Here is a 21,722-nt window from a genome sequence, read left to right on the forward strand (position 1 = left end):
TTTGAGAGGACTGACTCCAATTTTGAAAGAAGTTCTATTGTGAGTAATAGGCTATCAAATAGTGATGAATGATACAAATTGTGAAAGGAAGAGACAATCAATGTGGCAGACTTCACTGTTGTCTTATTTTAAGAAATCACCACAGCAACCACCACCTTGATCAGTCAGCAGCCATAAACATCAATGCAAGACCCTCTACCAGCAAAACAATTATGACTTGCAAAACGTTCAAGAGATGGTAAACATATTTTAGCAATAAAGTATTTTTTTAACAAAATCACACAGTCTTTTTAAACACAATGTTATTGCACACAATAGACTATGGTACAGTGTAAACACAACTGTAAAAAACAAAAAGTTTACATGCACTGGGAAACCAAAATTTCATGAGACTCACTCTGTTGTTACTCTCTTTATTGCAGTGGTCTGGAACTGAACTGGCAATACCTCTAAGGTATGCCTGTACACTTGGATAAGTCTTTGTGAAGACACTGAGAAAAGCTACTATAGCTTATATAACTAAACTATAAAATAGTACTAGGTTCTCTGGTTTAATATAAATAATCATCAATTCATATTACAAAACTATTCATTTTTTAGTTAATATTAGGCAATGAGTTCCTAGTAGGCAGAGATCCTATGCATTCATTTTTCTTTCCTCACTGCTCATCACGGTTTCTAATACAAAATAAGCATTCAAAATATGTTACCCAATAAATCTAAAAGGTAGTTTTGTTTGCTCAATCACAATAGTGCTAATAGGGGGAGAAAAAGATATTAAGCCAAAAATATTAAATGCTGGTCAGTGTTATAAGTCATGGATTAGCAAACCTTTACTATAAACGGCCAGAAAATATATATTTTAGGTTGTGGAGGTCATATGGTCTCTGTCACAACCATTCATATCTACTGTTGAAGTACAAAAGTAGCTATAGAAAATATGTCAAGAAACGAGAGGGGCTGTTTCCAATCAAACTGTACTAACTGGACATTCAATTTGAACTTCATATAGTTTCCACATGTCACAAAATATTAAATCTTCTTTTGATATTTTTCAACTATTTAGAAACATAAAAACCATTCTTAGCTCACAGGCCATTCAAAAACAGTCAGTAAGCTGGACCCGGCCAACATGCAATCACTTGCATACCTTTGATATAATTTCTCTTTGAAATGTGGGCACAGCTAGAGAAAAACCAATGGGATCTATCAGCCACTTTATACATGCCTACCATACTCTTCTCATGTATTAGTAAATATCCATAGTCAGGGCAAGTAAATCAGACAATCTTACATATGAAAGAAACTAGTTTCCTGGTAAGACATGAGAAAGGACTGACTAAGGCAGAAAACAAGGGTGAATTTCTGCTTAGACGTTATGTGACAGCAGAACAAGTGAATCTTGGGTTGGTAGAAGAGGGGCATAGAGTATAGGGAACTTTTCAGGGGGTACAAAAAAATTCACAATATTCAGTTTCTTTGGAGACTTGACCCTAAAAAGCAGTTAGTTATGTTTTCCCCAAAAGGACAAAAAGTTGTGAGAAGGGATCAAAGAAGACAAAGTCAGAACTTCTGTTTCCAACAAATTAAAAATTAGGAACACTCAAAAGCTTCTTTCAAAACCATTCAATTTGGAGGCGACTCTGAACAGATTTCAAGAATTAAAATATGAACTCCTCAAAATATAAATATATATGATAAAAACCTTTAAATTAAAAAACACACTGTATACCAGAGTTGACTTTTAAGGTAGCAGTATGAAATTTAGAACATATTTTTCCACAAAATAGTAGCAAATTGGCAATGCAGTCTATTTAAAACTTAAATATATTACAAACTAAAAATACTATGCACTTAATTTTATAGTAAAAAATAATTTAGAGTAATATATAAGGATCCCATGCTAACCAAATAATCTGATACCTGTGTTTTGGACAGTGAATAACAAAGGTTTAGATTTCCAATGATTTAGATAAAAACATACACTCATCTAATGTGCCTCCTGAATGTAGATTTGTATAACGAGAAATATCTACACTTGGTAATCCTAACATCTAAATATTAAGCCATTTTAAACAATGATAAGAACAAAGAAAGCAAACATTTAAGAAGAGTATAAGAAAAAAGCTGGAGACCTCTACAGTGGATCGCTTCCACAAACCTTTTCAAAGGCTCTTCTACACTTTGATAGCAGTGTTGTAACTTTCCTTCAATATATAATATGGCTGTCTTTCTTTACCCTTGCACACATATAGATTTATTACTATAATTAGTATCATCCCTCTTAAGTCTGCAACTTTGATTAGAAGCCTTTTTTAAAAAAAATTCAAAAACGTAAAGAAAAGAAGGAAGATTTTACCTAAGAAACCTGGAAGAAAAAACATTTAGGGTGAAAAACAGCAACATCAATATGCGCCTGTGTTTGAGAAAAAGATTGAGTTCCACAGCTTAGCTAATTTTATAAATCCTGCCATCAAAAAAAGCACAAAAGAGGATATAAAGTACAAAATCTACCAGAATTAAAAGAAAAAATGGGATGAATAGAAGCAACAGGTATAATTCACTAAATTATCACAGATATATGATTTAATACTTTTCTGCCATTAAAAATGATGACACAGAACTTCATATATCTAAATGATATACTAGTGAACAAAATTAGTAAGCACAAAAACCTATACACACTGTACACACAGTATGTACTACTTTAATAGAAAAATAATTACATCCAAACATATATTTTAAATTTATATACAAATGTTAAAGGATATCTATAGGGTCGTGGAACTAAGAGTAATATTTTATTTCAGATTTATTTGTATTTTCTAGTTTCTAAAAGTGAACATGTGTTACTTGTATATCAAGGAAATACTAGTTTAAAAACAAAATATAAGACTTTATTTCATTAGAACTTTCTGCCCTTTATATACGAAACAACTAATTTCTGAAGGAACATAAATATATACCTATATAATTATATAAAGATAAATGAAATTCGGGGAAGCTTAAGAGTTACAAGTTGCATCTGGGTTATCAGCAGGCAATTAGGTATAATGCTGTTTCTGATCTGAATGAGGAGAGTAGGTCTAAAAAGAAAGGTTGAAGAAATACCAAACATATGTTAAATACTTGTGTTTTTAGATTTTTTTTTCTTTCTTCATTTATATGCTCAGAAAAATAAGTGAAAATAAAACCAGTTTTGCTTATAAATATATCAGGTAAAAATACTTAATGCAGTATTAAACTATGCTAAATGAAATAAGAAATGAATAGATATAAAAAGATTTTAGCCATAAGAAGGATAAAACACTAGAACAGCAACAACAAAAAACACTAGAACAGGCACATTTTTGAGTCTTCATCCTAAAAGTCATGTTCCGCATGGGTATCATTCATCTGACTGAACATGGGTGGTTGGCACAAATGGTCTTTGATACCGATTTCAGCTCTATGGTTCATAACTCAATTATTCAGCTCAACATTAAAAAATGAGAGAGAGAGTATGAGTGGAAACTTGATTGCTCCTAACATCACTATCTCTCCCTCAACTCAAAAGATTTATTTGCACAAAATACCTTGGGTCTTTGTAGAATGGGAAGTACCAGGAGAACAGAAGATAACAGAGTTAGCATATAAAACTGAACAGGTAAGAGATTCAGAAAGAATTATACCAAAACCAAACAAGAAAATCTACACTAACATCACTCATTTTGTGAATGAGCTATACTATAAAATTTCAATGTCTACAAAAATGTCCTCTCATAATGCTCTGTTTCCAAGCAAGAAATAAAAAACTAAACTACATCACAGCAATCATAGCACAGATCAAAATTTTCTACCAGGATTTATGCTAAAGTGTTTGGAAGAGGAGGCTATAATAAACAACAAATGGTATTAAAGCTCTGAACACACACAGCAGGATACCTCAGAGCGACATCTGAGTTCCAGGCTGCCTGTATCGTAAGTAATGAGAGATTTATTTAATTGAACCCCTTTGAGTCCTCTTTAAGAGTAAGTCAGGGAACATAATGTTTAAAATAACAAAAGTTAAATTTTATCATTAAGCTAAAAACCAAGCTTTGTTTCCTATTTTGTACTAAAATAGTGTACTAAAGTTATAATATTATAACATTATGTAATAACAGAAATAATATTTGGATCATTTATTTTAAAGTATTTTCTAATTAAACAAGATCACAAATTCATTTTAATATAATGCTAGTATAAAACAACTATTTTTCACTTGTAAAATGAACTGAAGATTAAAATTTTTAAATAGAATTTAAGAATTATTACCTTCAAATAAACTGAGGTCTCTTCGTAGCCGTGGTCCATAAAGCCCTTCTAAAATACTCTCAAAACCTGTGTTATTAAAGAGAGAAAAGTATATTAGCTACTAAAAAAGCTTACCCATAAACTCTACGTGAGAGTGTGTGTGTGTGTGTGTGTGTGTGTGAACGCGCACACCTTCAGCTGTATCTGACTCTGTGACCCCATGGACACTAGCCCACCAGGCTCCTCTGTCCATGGAATTTTCCAGGCAAGAATACTAGAGTAAGTTACCATTTCCTCCTCTAGGGGATCTTTCTGACCTAGGGATCAAACCCATGTCTCTTGTGTCTCCTGCACTGGCAGGTGGATTCTTTACCACTGTGCCACCTGGGAAGCCACAGTCTACATCAATCTGATAATTTTAACATACTATGAGGTGTCAGTTTCCCTCTAGATGAATTAAGCTGAACTGGGAATATATAAAACATAGTAAAAAGTCACACAATGACTATCAGGAATTATGATTGTAAAAAAAATATATATATAAATATTCAAATGTAAATATTCACTTATAAAACAAGTAAACTTCTTTGTCATTTTGAAACATTCCCAGGTTAAAATAATGGGCAGGTTTGTTTTGCAATGACTTTGTAGAGAGAAAAAGAATAACTGGAAAAGACATGTATTACAATCCTGTTTATACTGGTTATGAAAAAATGTTAACTTTTTAAAAAGTAGCATCTTTAACTTCAATTTTAAAAGTGAGTAAATGAGTGTCAATACGGAGAAATTCTTGCGATTTCTTACAATTTAAACCTACTTACAAAAAATAAAACCATTCTGCCTTGTTTTAAGGAAAAAGTTTAAACCTACAATTTAAATTCTTACAATTTAAACCTACTTGCAAAAATTAAAAAACAATCTTGCCTTGTTTGAAGGAAAAAACTACTGAAAATCTTATTAACAAAACTCTAGTTCATAAATTCAGAGTATACAACTTTCTGGATATACTAAGATTTTATAATTTTCTTTTTGAAGTCTGTATCATATTCAGTATTAAGAAAGTTACTGACAAACTATAAGACATCCAGAGGAAAATGGCCAGGATGGCAAAATAACTGGGAAAACAAGAAAAGGAACTACTTTAAGGACGCTTCAATTATGAAGGAAAAAAACTAAACACAGCATGATAGACCCGAAAAATGAACTATAAAGTAGATTTTCTATGCAGTTATTTTTAAACTATAAAAGAGTAGAAATATTTCTAGAGGAATGTTTTGTAAATCATAAAAAGTTTTTAAAAAACAAAAATCTCTATAGTCAAGATGCATGTTAAAATCAATGATCTCAGTCAAAAAGTGACATTAACTTAGTAGACTATGAAGAAACGATGCATCTTAGAACTAATGTCTTAAAATTTTACCAAGTAAGATAGCTACCATGATACTTGGTAAATACGTACTTTAATAAAATTTCTGTGAAATGATTCAGAGCTAGTTCCCACAGTGGAAAGTTCAGGTAGAAAAGTGAATGAACTCCCACCAGAGAATGCTTTCAAGAATGCTTACAGAAAAGACTTACTGTTAGACAAAAGATTCAGAAGAAACAAGCCCCAAATCTCTATTTACAAGATATTCATTTTCTGTGATCAATTTACTCCAAAAGTAATACTGCAAACAACTACTTTAGAATACTATTCTGTGGTATTTTGCACAAACTGTATAGGCCCTCCCTAGATAAGCATACTGAATTTAAACAATGACTATTTCCTAGATTTAAGTCTGAAAAGAAAGCAAACAGGGACTTACATTCTTGTTCTACTGGATTTCTCAGCTCTTCAAAAGATTAAGATCAAGATCTTACATATAGCCTGCTAAGATTTATTTATACTGCATAGCATTGGTGCTAAATTAAATGATACCTTTAGTTAAAAAGTTTTGTTTTTTGTGAGCTTATAGAAACACAGTTGATGTTTGTATATTGACTTTGTATCTGAAGACATTGCTAAACTCTAATTATAATAATTCATCTGGAAATGCTCTTCAGTTCAGCTCAGTCGCGTCCGACTCTTTGAGACCCCATGGACTGCCGCACGCCAGGCCTCCCTGTCCATCACCAACTCCCAGAGTTTACTCAAACTCATATGCATTGAGTCAGTGATGCCATCCAACCATCTCATCCTCTGTCTTCCCCTTCTCCTCCCACCTTCAATCTTTCCCAGCATCAGGGTCTTTTCCAATGAGTCAGTTCTTCACATCAGGTGGCCAAAGTATTGGGAGTTTCAGCTTCAACATCAGTCCTTCCAATGAATAGTCAGGACTAATTCCCTTTAGGATGGACTGGTTGGATCTCCTTGCAGTCCAAGGGACTGTCAAGAGTCTTCTCCAACACCACAGTTCAAAAGCATCAATTCTTCGGTGCTCAGCTTTCTTTATGGTCCAACGCTCACACCCATACATGACTACTGCTCTACATACACAAATGTATCATCTATAGATAATGGTAGGTTGTTTTTCTTGTTGTTCCTTTTTAATCCTTATAGATGTCTTGTTTCTGGCCCTTGCTTCACTGTCTTATCTAGGACCTCAGTATGATGTTGAAAATTGGTGGTGGCAGTAAGCACTGTTGACTTACACCCGACCTAAATGGGAAAGCATCCCAAGTTTTATCATTAATAAGTACGTCTGTTGTTTTAAGAGAAATACTGCTTATCACACTAAGGAAGTTCATTCTATGTCTAGCTTGCTACAAGGGTTTCCCTACCATGCAAAGATACTGAATTTTATCAAATCAATCAGTCAGTTTATATTTGATTTGTAATACTGTATTCCAGGTATATGACACAGTAATTCAGTATTTTTATAGGCTACACTCCATATAAAGCTATTATAAAATACTGACTATATTCCTTGTGCTATAGATTACAATCCTATAACTTATTTATTTCATACCTAGTAGTTTGTACCGCTCAATCCCTTTCACATAGTTTGCCCATTCTTTCACTCCTCTTCCCTCTGGTAATTAGTAGTTTGTTATATCTGTAAGTCTGTTTTGCTATATTTGTCAATTTGTTTTAGTTTTTAGATTTCATTTATAAGTGAAAAGATAAGTATTTGTCTTGCTCTGTTTGATTCATTTCACAAACCACAATACCTTCTAAGTCCATCCACCTTGTGACAAATGACAAAATTTCTTTCTTTCTCATTTTTTACAGGTGAGAATCAAATTTGACTTTACCTATAGATGGTAAAGAATCTGCCTACAATGCAGTAGATCCGGGTTTGGTCCCTGGGTCAGGAAAATCCCTTGGAGAAGGGAATGGCAACCCACTCCAGTATTCTTGCCTGAAGAATTTGGTGAACAAAGGAGCCTGGTGGGCTACAGTCCATAGGGTCGCAAAGAGTTGGACACGACTGAGAAACTAACACTTTCACTTTCCAAATTAATTTCTTAACCATATGACTTCCTTGGTAGCTCAGACAGTAAAGAATCTACCTGCAATGCATGAGATCTGGGTTTGATTCCTGGGTCAGGAAGATCCCCTGGAGAAGCAAATAGCAACCCACTCCAGTATTCTTGCCTGAAGAATTTCATGAACAAAGGAGCCTTGTGGGCTACAGTCCATGGGGTCGCAAAGAGTCGGACACGACTGAGTAAATAACATTTTCACTTTTCACCAAATTTATTTTGAATTTACTGAAATAACCATGTCATTCTTCTTTCTTAAATCTCTTAATATAGTGATATAGTGAATTACATTGAATAAAATGCCTATTCCTGGGAAAATCCAACATTATCATGAGATATATTTGCTGGGTTTCTTGATTAGCCTTTTCAAATTTTGGCATCTATGGTCACTAATGAGACTAGTCTGTAAATTTCCTTTGTACTTGATCAAGTATTTATATGAATGTTATGCTACCCTCAAAAAATGAGTGGCAATGTCCTTTCTTTTCCTCTTCTCTGAGAAAATAGTAAGAAATATAGGATGCCTTGCTTGAACATTTAAAACAATATGCCAGAGATGCCAACTGGGAATAAAGTCTTTCTGAAGCACTTACCACTGATCAAATTTATTTCACCGATAAAGCAGGGGTCCCCAACCCCTGGGCAATGGACCTCTACCAGTTCATGGCTTGTTAGGAACCAGGCCACACAACAGGAGGTGAGTGGCCGGGTAGGTGAGTGAGCAAATCTTCATCTGTATTTATAGCTGTTACCCATCACTCACATTATCAACTGAGCTCAGGAAAACAAGCTCAGGGCTCTCACTGATTCTGCATTATGGTGAGCTGTATAATTTATTTTATTATATAGCACAATGCAACAATAACAGAAATAAAGTGCACAATAAATGTAATTCACTTAATCATTCTGAAACCATTCACTCCACTCCAGCCCCATCCACGGAAAAATTGTCTTCCATGAAATGGTCCCTGGTGCCAGAAAGGCTGGGGACAGCTGTGATAAAGGACTATTCACAAATTCTATTTCTTACATTAGTCATAGTTTTCTGGGAACTTGCCCATTTCAACTATATTTTCCAATTTATTTGCGTTAAGATATTTCCTTGTATGTTTCCATCTTAATGTCAACGGTATTGGCAGTCATGTCCTTCTTGCTTCTCATTCCACATGTTGGTTACTTATTTTTCTTTTTCTTCAGCTGAGCTCATTAAAAGTTTCTCTTTTTTTAATATTTAAAAAGAATTATTTTTTGATTCCTTGATCTTCTCTATTGCATGTCTGTTTTCTTACCCATTAATTCCTGTTTCTGTTTTTATTTCCTCCTCCCCTTTATTTTATTTTGCTCTAACTTTTTCTTCTTGAAATGGATTTTAGCTCACTTACTTTCAGCCTTTTTCTCTAACATATGCATTTAAAGCTGTTGATTTCCATCTAATAAGCTGCATTCCGCAACTTTCAGTATGTCATATTTTCTCATCATTCAATCTAAGTATTTCCTAATTTCCATTATGACTTCTTTTTAGATTTCCAAATATACAGTGTACCCTTTTTATAGATATCTAATGTAATTATACTGTAGTCAAAGAAAATGTCCAACATAATTTCAATCCTTTGAAATTTTCTGAGACTTTTTATGGCCATATAATTTTTGAAAATTCACTACATATGCTTGAAAAGAATGTGTACTCTAAAACTGCTGGATGCAGCACTGTGCTCTTTAATCAACCTTATACAGTTTTGGGTTTTCATGCCTGTTTTTTCTATCAATTGTTGAGAAAAGTAAGTACAATCTTCTATGAAATTGTGGCTCTGTCTATTTCTTCTGTATTTCTTCAAAATACTGCTTTACAAGTTTTTGAGGCTATGTTATAAAGTGCTTATAACTTTATAATTGTTATATCATCCTGGTGAACAGAACTTTATATATTATGAAGCAAATCTTTTTATTTCTAGTAATGATTTTTGCATTTGACTACATGGCCTTTTTATACACTTATAAAACATTTTTGTCTCCCTACTGTCTTTTTCAATTATTTCTTTACAACCTTTCTATATCATTAAATAACATGTAATTTCTATTTTTTTAAAATACTATAACATTTTGCCAAAATTCAGTAATAAGAGTTTATATTTGAGTTTAAATTCCTTATCTGTTTTTGTTCTATTGTATCAAGCTTTATTTTTTCACCTTTCTTGCAAACTTTGGAGTTTACTGAATATTTATCACTTAATTTTCTTTTTCCTCTATCAGTATGAAAATTATGCCTTCTATTTTTATTCTTTTTGACATTATCCCAGAAATTAGGATACAGGTCTAACATTAATCAGATCCTTACTCATCCTTCCATGACATAGACCTCCTTCCAATTTATGCTACTGCTCTATATATTTCATTAAACATTATGACCTTTTACATTTGTGCACACATTTACCACTGTCTCTGCTCTTATCATACTTATCATATCTCAGAGTACTGATCTAGGAATAGTTTCCCTCTGCCTTAAGTACCTCCTTTACTAAATACCTGTTGTTAACACCTTTCCTAAGACTACCATCAAAAGTATCTAAGTTGTTCTCACAATATACTTCAATATACTTTCATGCTGCTCTCTCTCCCTCCTGTATTTTACTTTTCTTTCTCTTTTCTTAACTGCATTTGGTTAATTTCTTCTACTACATATATATATATTCCACTTCACAAGTTCCATCTATTGCACAATCAACTGACAAACACATCCTGATTTTTTACAGTCAATTTTATACAGATAAAACTGTCATACAATACTATGCACCAATTTTTAAAAATAAAGTTCAATAAATTTTGATAAATGCATACTCTCATTTAACTAAAAACAATCAAGCATAGAATATTTCTATCAACTCAAAATAGTATCTTTGTGCCATGTGACTAAATTTTCTGGAACAACCCAAAGCCCAAAGAAACACTAACCTATTTTCTGTCATTATACATTAGACCTGTCTTTTCCATAGCTGCATATAAATGGAATCAAAGCATATATTCTTTTGGGTCTAGCTTCTTTTGCTCAGCAACCCATTAATGAGATTTATCCATGCTCTTGCATGTATTAACAGTACTTTTACTTTCTATGGATATAGGACAACTTGTTTATTAAGTCTCATGTTGATGGACATTTGAGTGTTTGAAAGTCTTTGTGAATAAACATTATCATTTCTCTTGAATAAAATGTTATTTCTGGGCTGAGTGGTAAGATTGTTTTGGTTGTTAATACTTCAAGGAACTGAACAGCTGTTTTGCAAAACAGCTGTATTCTCTGACATTCCCACCAGTAATATGTGAGAGATTCAGTTGCACCACATCCTTATCAACATATAGCACTGTCAATTTTCTAACTTTAGCCCTCTAATAAATATGTATGGGCATATAACTGTGGTCGTAATTTGCAATTTCTTGATGAATAATGATTTTAAGCATTCTTTCTATAGAAATGTCTTTATTTTGTTATGGCAACAGAGTTATACTTGCTTCATAAAGCAAACTGGGAAATGAACCATCCTTTTCTATTTTCTGAGTTTGTATAGAGTAGTATCTATTCACTAACCGGAAACCAGACCTACAGTTTCTTTTCAGCAAAGTTTTACATTATGAATGCTGTTTTCTAATTCAACAGAAATCTATTCAAGTTATGTATTTCTTAATTGATCAGTTTTGGTTGTTTGTATCTAACAATTTATAATATTTGTCTAAAATTGTTCAAAAGATTTTCATACTACCCTTTTATTGCCTGTACAATCTGCAGTGATACGCCTCTTTCATTCTCTGTATCAGCTTAATTACCTGCTTTACTTTTTTTATTGGTCACTCTGGCCAAAATTTTAGCAATTTTACTGATTTTTTCAAAATACCACTTGTGGTTTCAATAATTTTATTGTCCATCTTTTTCTGTCGTTTTATTCTGCCCTACCTTTATTATATTCTTCCCTATAATTATTTTTTACTGCATTATCTTTGCACTTATCTTTCTAGGTTATTAAGGTAAAAGCTTAGAACACTGATAAGTGACTTTTGTCCTTTTCTAATAAAAACATCTGAAACTATATATTTCTCCTTACTCACTACTTTAGATCAATCTCATAAACTCTGATAAATTATCTTTTCATTTTCATTCAGTTAAAAATGTTTGTAATTTCACTTATGGTGCCTTATGTGCCCAGGTTTATATCATGTACTGTTTAATTTCTAAATATTTGGGAATTTGCCAGAAATCAGTTACTGAATCCCAACTGAATTCCTTGTGTTCATAAAACATGCTTTGTTAGGTTATAATCATTTTAAATTTATTGAGACTTAATTTCCAGGTAGCATATGATATACTGTGTTAGTAAATATTCTATGAACACTTGAAAAGAATGTGTATTTGCAGTTGTTGGGGGGAATGTACTATAAATGTCATTTAGGTCCAGCTGACAAAATGTTCTTTAAGTCTTCTATATTTCTATTGGTTTTCTGTCTAATCTTTCTCTTTTAAGTTCTATCAGTTTTTGTGTCATGTATTTTGAATCTCTGATATTAATGCATTTTTAACATTATGTCTCCTTTGTGAATTGACTTCATCATTATTATAAAATGCTCCTCTTTATCCTTGTTCTAAAGTCCTGTAAGAGCTTTTGCACACCAAAGAAAACCATAAAGCGGACTAAAAGACAACCCTCAAAATGGGAGAAAATATTTGCAAACAAAGCAACGGACAAAGGATTAATCTCCAAAGTATACAAGCAGCTCATGCAACTCAATATAAAAAAGAAAAACCACCAATCAAAAAATGGGTAGAAGACCTAAATAGACATTTCTTCAAAGCAGACATATAGATGGTCAACAAACACATGAAACAATGCTCAACACAGTTCATTATTAGAGAAATAAAAACCAAAACTACCATCAGGTATCATCTCAGTGTCTGTGATGTTCATTTATGTTGCAGCACATATTACTACTTCACACCACATTTGTACATCCATGTGATAGCTGATGGACTGTTTTCACATTTTTGGCTTATTGTCAATAACGCTACTATGTACATTTGTGGACATATATTTTCATTTCTATTGGGTAGGTACACATGGAAATGAAATTTCTAGGCTATATGGTATTTTTATGTTTAACATTTTAGGAAACCACCAAACTGTTTTGCAAAGTAACTAGACCATTTTTATATACTCCCACTAGTAATTTCTCCAGTCTTACCACCTGTTTTTTCAACTATAGCCATTTTGGTGAGTATGAAGTAGTATCTCATTTTCCTAGTGACTAATGATATTGAACATCTTATTGATGTGCTTATTGGAGTAGGAAATGGCAACCAACTCCAGTATTTTTGCCTGGAAAATTCCATGGACAGAGGAGCCTGGTGGGCTACAGTCCACAGGGTCACAAAGAGGGAGACCCGACTGAGCATGCACACTGTATTATTGGTAATTCAAATATGTTCTTCAGTAAAGTGTCTATTCAAATCCTTTGCTTATTTTTTTTTTTAAAGTATTTATTTGGCTGCAGATTCTAGTACCCAGACCAGGGATTGAATCCATGTCCCCTGCATTTGAAGTATAGAGTCTCAACCACTGGACCAGAGAAGTACCTGCTTATTTTTTAGTTAGGGTCATTTGCCTTTTCATTATTGAGCTACAAAAGCTCATATGGATATAGGGTCCTTATCAGATATATGATCTATCTGCAAATATTTTCTACAAGTCAGTGGGTTGTCTTTTCACTTTCATAATGTTGTCTTCTGAAGCACAAAGGTTTGTAACTTTGAGTCCAATTTATCAAACTTTTTTGTATGTATCTGTTTTTAGGCTCCCCAATATTTGTCTACTCCTAAGTGAATATCACAATGTGTTAAGGATTACTATTTGATGATTTTAAAAAATATTCCTAATATCACTCAATGGCTTTCTTAACAAAGGTTCAGCATATCATTTATTGGAGCTACTCTTGCTTATAGTCTCTATGATCAACTAAAAATGTCAACTCAAAAGGAAAAAAAAAAAAAAACACACTTGTTTCTTTTTGGTATATGGATGTAGCCAAATTATATCCAGTAAACTTATTATACTTTTCTGATAGTTTTAATAATATACATATGGGTTTTCTTATATTATTATATACAAACGCCTATGGAAAACTACAACTGTAAAGTCCTTTCGAATCACTGTGCTTCCCCGCTCTTTAATTTTATTATTTTGCCTAAGGCCTCCACTTGATGTTAAACAGAACTGGAAACATCCTACATACACAAGAAGAAAGATGAAAATTATAGCATGCTTCACATCCAAAACTCTGCAACACAGAAGACAACAGAATGACACCTTTAAAGTGCTGAAACTATCAACCCAGAATTTTGTACTTAACAAAAATATCCTTCAAAAATAAAGGTGAAATAAAAACATTTCAGACAGACAAAAACTGAGAGATTACCAGAAGACCTGCACTACAAGAAATGTGGAAGAAAATTCTTCAGGCAGAAGAATATGTTACAACTCAGACATCTGGATCTACAGAAAGAAATGAAGATTCCCCCAAATGGATAAAGAGGAAAAGAAATGTAAAAGAAAATTTCTCATTTGAGGGGACCAAGTCAAACTTGAAAGATTTTGCATAGCAAACCACAAACAAAATGCAAAGACACCCTACAGAGTGAAAGAAAATATTTGCAAATGATGTGACTGACAAGAGCTTAATTTCCAAAATATAAAAACAACTCACACAACTTAATATGAAAATAAAACTAAAACCCTATCAAAAAATGAGCAGGAGACCTAAACTGACAATTCTTCAAAGAAGACATACAAATGGTCACACAACCTGGAAAGTTGTGTATGCGGAATCTTGGCAGGTGCTTTAGCACCTTCAAAAGTCAGTTTTTTCTAGGCTGATTCAGTGAGGCTCATAAAGGTATTACTTGGTTTATAGTTCCAAGTCTACTGATTTTGCTGTTTAGTGATAAGATAGAGCAATGCTAAAAAGAAACTTTGCTAAGAAAGAGATCTAGTAAAGGAACTAGTATATCCATAATACAAACTCTTAACTACTTACATTTCTGGGAGGAAAAAACAAAAACTAAGTGGCCATTTTAATTTCTTAAACCATGTTTCTTTCCCCTTTGGGGCTAACCTTTATATGGTGTTCTGCCAGAATTTCTCCTCTTTTTCAATATATAAACATCGTTTTTCATCCTATAATACAGGTTGCCTTCACAAATGCATATTTGCTGAAAGAATTTCAGTTTAAAAAAAAAAAAAACAAAAAACCACGGAAAACAGTATGGAGGTTCCTTAAAAAACTACAAGTACAGCAACCACACGATCCAGCAATTCTACTCCTGGACATATAGCTGGGTAAGATGAGAACTCAGTTTGAAAAGATACATGCACCCCGATGTTCATAGCAGTACTATTTAAAACATCCAAGACGTGGCAAGCAACTTATGTGTCTATCAACAGATGAATGGGTAAAGATGTTGTATACACACACACACACAGGAATAAAGAATAAAATACTGCCATTTGCAGTACATGGATGGACCTTGAGACAATCATAAGCAAATCAAATGAGAAAGATAAATATCACATGGTATCACTTAAATATGAAATCTTAAAAATAATACAAATAAGTTTATTTACAAAACAGAAACAGATTCAAAGACATAGAAGAAAAACTTATGGTAAGGGGAAAAGGGGAGGGATATATTAGGAGTATGAGATAAAGAGAAACACACTACTATGTATAAAATAAACAATGAGGATTTACTGTATAGTACAGGGAACCATATTCAGTATCTTGGAATAGTCCATAACGGAAAAGAATCTGAATATACACATAAACACACACACATATGCACACATCTGGATCACTTTGCTGTACACCTGAATTAGCACAATAATGTGAATCAACTATACTTTAATCTTTAAAAAGATAAGTTTCCCAGTTTTAATTGCTCTAAAAGATAACTGACCAAAGTAAAAATAGTAGCAATACTGGTTAACAGCATATGTAAAATTTTTGCAAATAACATATTTGATAAAGAATTTATATATAGAAAATATAGAGAACTCTTGAGAAAACCCCTTAAATATTTTTTAAAAAGGGTACCGGACACATCACTCTTAAAGAAGACAAAGGGATGGCAAATTAGCATATGAAAGGTACTTACATTTATCATTGATATGCAAATTAAAAACCCAACAAAACATCACTACATACCTACTAGAATGTAGGTATCATGTGGCTAATATCACATGCTAGTAGGGATGCACAGCAACTGGATTTCTCATAAACTACACTATGGAATGCCGAGTGGCATAACTACTTTGGAAAACAATTTGACAGTTTCTAATAAGGTAAACACACACTAGCACATGATCCAACAATCTCACTGCTAGATATTTAACCAACAGAAATGAAAACTATGTTCGTACAAAAATCTGTACACAAGATTTGTAGAGTTTCATTCACAGCTACTCAGTGCTGAATGGATAAACTGATATAAGAGAACACTATGAAGCAAAAGCAATAAACCATTGATACATGCAACAACATGAATATATCTCAAATGCATATCATTATGTGAAGGAAACCAGAATCAAAATTACATACTGTATGATTCCATTTATATAACACACTGGAAATAGCAAAACTATAGGGTCAAAATCAGATCAATGGTTCCTAGTGCCTGGGAGCAGGTAAGGAGATGACTATCAGGGAGCATAAAAGAACTTGTGTATGGTGGAACTACTGTATATACTGAATGCTGAGGAGTTGGTTAGCCAACTCCTAAGGTGTCAGAACTATACTCTGTAAATCATACCTTAATAAGCCTGGCCAATGGGACTTTCCTGGCAGTCCAATGGTTAGGACTCTGCACTTTCACTGCAGGGGGCATGGGTTCGACTCCCTATCAGGGAATTAATATTCTGCAAGCTGCATGGCACAGGGCTTCCCAGATGGCACAGTAGTAAAGAATATTCTTGCCAATGCAGAAGATGCTGGAGACTCGGGTTTAATCCCTAGGTCAGGAAGATCCCCTAGGGGAGGAAATGGGAACCCACTCCAGTATTCCTGCCTGGAAAACCCCACAGACAGAAGAGCCTGGTGGGCTACAGTCCACGAGGTCACAAAGACTCAGACATGACTGAGTGAACATATATGCAAGCTGTCTGGGGCAGCCAAAAAAAGAAACCTCACCAAAAAATGTTAAATATGCTATAGATGATTTCCGAAGCAGAGAAAGGTGGGAGTCATTATTAAGAACTAGATGAACTGTAGTTACATAGTTATAACTGAGGTTATACAGCTTGATAGGTTATCCTCATCAAAAATAAAGTTAACATGAATGATGTCAGGGTTTAGAGCAAATACAGAAGACTGAAAGTCAGATGTCACAGTAATCAATGGATGTGGAAAGATAACAGCTTTCTGCATGCCGGTGGAATACTAAATTTGATACACGAACTTCCAAAATAAAAACCGTTTTGAACTGAAATAGAACAAAGATTTGAAAGCAAAACTATGAACAAATATACACAGAAAAACTATTCAAAAAAAAGTTTTTGAGACTAAAAGTATGAGAAGTCAAATATTAATATAAGTAAGGATAATGTGGTATGTTCGTATGAATGAGATTTTATAGGAGAGTTCATCACATGATCTCAATCCCTTCCCTGATGGGTGAAATCACTATCTATATATATATATATTCACTCCTCATCTTCTATTCTGGTCAGGTGTTCTTACCCTGTCTCAGCACTATTTCACAAACAACGTTCATTCCTTTTTCCTTTCCTCGAAAGACCTCTACCTTTCGCTTTCCATTCCTTCTTTTGTCTACTAAAGCCCAGGTCATCTAAGAAAGTATCCCTAATCAAACCATTCCTCATTAATTATCTGTTCATCTTTAAATGTCTGTTTTACTTATTTGTGCCACATAATTTAAAGACCTAAGTTTTTTCAATGAAGCCTTTCCAAACTCAAGTGTAACTAAACTGAGTTCAGGTAACCAGGGTTCGGATAGTTTGATCTTTTAAATTTGAATATTTGAATTCAGAAGTATCTTGAGAAATCCATTGTCTCCATAAGCCATATAGTGGCATTCTAATATTTGGCATGCAAACTTATTCCATGATGTTCTCATATTTCTGAATAGATTAACAAAATCTCAAGTGAACAGAAACCAAAATAAAAAACCCATCTCTCTTTAGAAGAAATCTGGTTTGGAAAATACAGTCACCAAATCTATTACAAATAAGCAAGAAGAATGAGTATTTTGTCCCACTCCTACAAAAGACAAGCTCTGGGCAAAAATTTGAAGTCTCCTCACAAAAGGTCACATTTTCCTTTCCTATATTCTCTTTGGCTCACTAATACCATTCTGAAGGTCTAAGACTATGCTGAAACTAATCCTTCCTCATTCTGGTCAAATAGAGGTATACCTGAACTAATGGTTACAGAAGGAGCATACCAAGTGATGGTGAGTAGTAATGGGGAACTAAAGTAGAGTGGCGATAAAACTTGCTGATAAGGAACAATATTGTAAACTTGAGTGACGGTAGGTACCCATACTGATGCTTTTTGCATTCCTGACTCTGCTTATCATAATGCTAATTATTAAAGTTGACCTGATATCTAAAAATTTAATACTGTATTTCTATAACAAAATACATCTTATATTTACAAATAGAAAAGTTTTGTATATCTTCAAATTCTTGAGTTGCTAGATTCAATTCTATGTTTTAAAAAACTAATTAAATGTATGTAATTCTCATTCAAGTAGAGAAAACTCTGACCTATGTAACATGCCAACTGACTATCTTTTACTAAGGTCACAATTATTTAATGAAGTGCATCTTCAGTAAGTACTGAGATGATAAATCTATTTAAGTATATCTTTACTTCCATGGTGGTAAATCCACGCACTACATTCACTATAAAACTATACTGACTAAAACTGTAGTTTATACAAAATTTCAACACTTTGTATCTGCTAGAATCCTGCTTTCAAATACTGACTGCTGAATTTAAATGTAATAAACATTAAAGCAAAAGGCAAGAATTCAGACTTTGGAGGTGAAAGAGACAGGGAAAGGTGGTGTCAGAGGTTTTCCAGAAATGAGGACATCCAAACTGAGTCTTAATGGAAGACTGGGAATTAGCTGGGCAAAACAAGGAAAGGCATATTACACATTTAGCAAAGGAGAGCAGCATGCCTAGATAGGGAAAAGAAAGCTTAATACCGTATGCTTGAATACAGCACTACCCAATGAAACTTTGTATAATGACGGAAAATGTTCTGTGTTTGTGCTATCCAAACAGGTGATGAAAAACTGGTTTTTAAATTTTACTACGTTTCAATTAATTCAAACAGCATGTCTAGAAGTTAAAAGGGTATGATAAAAATAAAGAATGTGATTTGAAAGAAGGGTAATATAAAAGCCTGGAGAGAGGCACATGACATGGATACTGAAGGGCCTAACACATTTTGCCAAGTAGTTAATTTTTATCCTGGAAGCCAAATGAGCCACGACAGGCATTTAAGTAGTCAAGGACAGGATTAACTTTGCATTCAGAAAAGATCACTCAAGCAGCAAGTGGCATACAGACTAACATGAGGAAAAATGAATAAGGCTTAAAATGGTCAGAAAACCAGCAAAAATACAGCAGAGAAAACAAGAATGTAAGTTCAGGGAGAAGTATAGCTAAGAAAAAAAAAGAAGAATGCCTTTGAGTCATATAATACAATTAAATGGAAAAAATAAATGGTGACAGAGTTTCATCATTTTAAGGTGGGATTTCTGGCTTGAGAACTGAGTGAACAAACATTCACTGAGACAGAAAATCCACGAAGTGTTTTTTTATTTTTCACTTTTGTCTTATATGATTGGTAACTATAAAAGGAGTTCATTTTTGGATAAGCTAACTTGGATATGTGGGCATAAATTAAAACAAAAACATTTGGAGGTAGAAACACAGAGAATATCAGTACACAGATGGAAGACAGAGTTTCATTTTCTAATTAATTGAAACAACTTATCATCAAGTATCAGATTCAAAATATTTCAAAATTACCATTTAAGTTTTTCTATTGTAGTGGCTAATATTATAATGATATTACTGTTTTTACTACAAATGTTCAGTATTTCAGTACATAATTGAAGAAAAGTTAGTATGTCATCTGGTACCATGCTACCCACAAGCCCCCTTCCAAGCCTGCCAAAACTCAAACTCTAAAAAAAAAGCCATACTGTATCCCAACTCAGGAATTCAGCCTACAACACATTCTAACCTCCCATTCTTGCCTCCAAAACATGTCTAGATAATGTCTACATATTCTTAAAATCTTGGTTTAAAAAAAAAAAATCACTGAAACCCTAAAACTCCTAGAAGAAAACATAGCAGAAAAGCTCCTTGACGTTGGTGTTGGCAACAATTTTTTTAGATATAACACCAAAAGCACAGGAAAACAAATGCAAAAATAAACAAGTGGGACTACATCAAACTTTGCTTCTGCAGAGCAATGAAAACCAACAATGACCAAGCAATCTAAAAAAATATTCACAAACCATGTATCTGAGAAGAGGTTAATATCCAAAATACATAGAGAACTCACATAATTCAAGTGCAAAAAAACAATCTGATTAAAAAGTGGACAGAAGAACTGAATAGGCATTTCTCCAAAGAAGATATACACAAATGACTACAGGACCATGAAAGGTACTAAACATCAATAATCATCAGGGAAATGTAAATCAAAACCACAATGAGATATCACCTCACATGTGTTAGGATGTGCTAAGCCACTTCAGTCATATCTGACTCTGTGCGACACCATGGACTGTAGCCCACCAGGCTCCTTTGTGCACGGGATTCTCCAGGAAAAAATACTGGAGTGGGCTGCCATGCTCTCCTCCAGGGGATCTTCCTGACCCAGAGATCGAATCTATGTCTCTTGTGGCTCCTGCATTGGCAGGCAGGTTCTTTAGCACTAGCACCACCTGAGAAGCCTCCTGTTAGGATGGCTGTCATCAAAAAGACAAAATATAAGTGTTGGGGAGGGGGTGGAAAAAAGGGAACCCTTGTGTACTGTTGGTGGGAATGTAATGCAGCCACTATGGAAAACGGTATGGAGGGGCCTCAAAAAATTAAAAATAGAACACAGGATCCAGCAGTTCCACTTCTAGGTATATACTGAGAGGAAACAAAAATCACTATCTCAAGAAAATATGTGAACCTGTGTGTTCATTGCAGCATTGTTTACAGCAGCCAAATGTACTAAGGAAACAATCTATGTGTCCATCAGTGCATGAACAGATGAAGATGTGACATGACATGGACTGAGAATGGAATATCATTCAGGCATGAAAAGAAGGGAACTCTGCAAAGACATGGATGAATCTAAGGACATTATGCTAAGTAAAATTAGCAGACAAAAACAAACTGGATGATCTCCCTTATATGTGGAATCTGACAAAAAAAGAAAATAAGTCAAATTCAGAGAAACGGAGGGTGGAACGGTGGTTACCAGGGATGGGAGTGTAAGTGGAGATGGAGCACTGTTAATCAAAGAGTATACACATTCCATTATAAGATGAACAAGCTCTGGGCATCTAATGTACAGCATCATGACTATAGTTTGTAATATTGTGTTGCATACTTGAAATTTGCTAAGAAAGTAGATTTTAAGCTTTCTCATCACACACACCAAAAAAGTTAACTATGTGAGGTAACAGGTAATTGACCTGACTGTGGTAATCACTGCACAAAGTATACATATGTCCAATCATCACCTTGTGTACTTTAAATATATACGTTTGTCAATTATACCACAAAAAAGCTGGGGAAAGGGGGGAAGAATCACTGCCTCAGATTTAAAGTTCATATTCTAATCTGACTTTAGCTTAGACCAGACCCATTGTTACATGCTTTATATTATATAGTACTTTCCTTGGAGCACT

At 33.7% G+C, this 21,722-nt stretch overlaps 1 protein-coding gene across 11 annotated transcripts in view; it reads right to left on the reverse strand.

Moving 5' to 3' along the window:
* LCORL (ligand dependent nuclear receptor corepressor like) overlaps positions 1 to 21,722 on the reverse strand; it is a 167,578-nt gene that overhangs the window by 116,058 nt on the left and 29,798 nt on the right. For all 11 annotated transcript variants that reach the window (XM_061164458.1, XM_061164456.1, XM_061164448.1 and 8 more), the window contains exon 2: positions 4,297 to 4,362. In XM_061164458.1, coding sequence (XP_061020441.1) covers positions 4,297 to 4,362 — 66 coding nt within the window. The remainder of the gene's footprint in view (positions 1 to 4,296; positions 4,363 to 21,722) is intronic.

This window comes from Dama dama, chromosome 17, assembly GCF_033118175.1.
Source record: "Dama dama isolate Ldn47 chromosome 17, ASM3311817v1, whole genome shotgun sequence".
In the NCBI taxonomy this organism is placed as follows: Eukaryota; Metazoa; Chordata; class Mammalia; order Artiodactyla; family Cervidae; genus Dama; species Dama dama.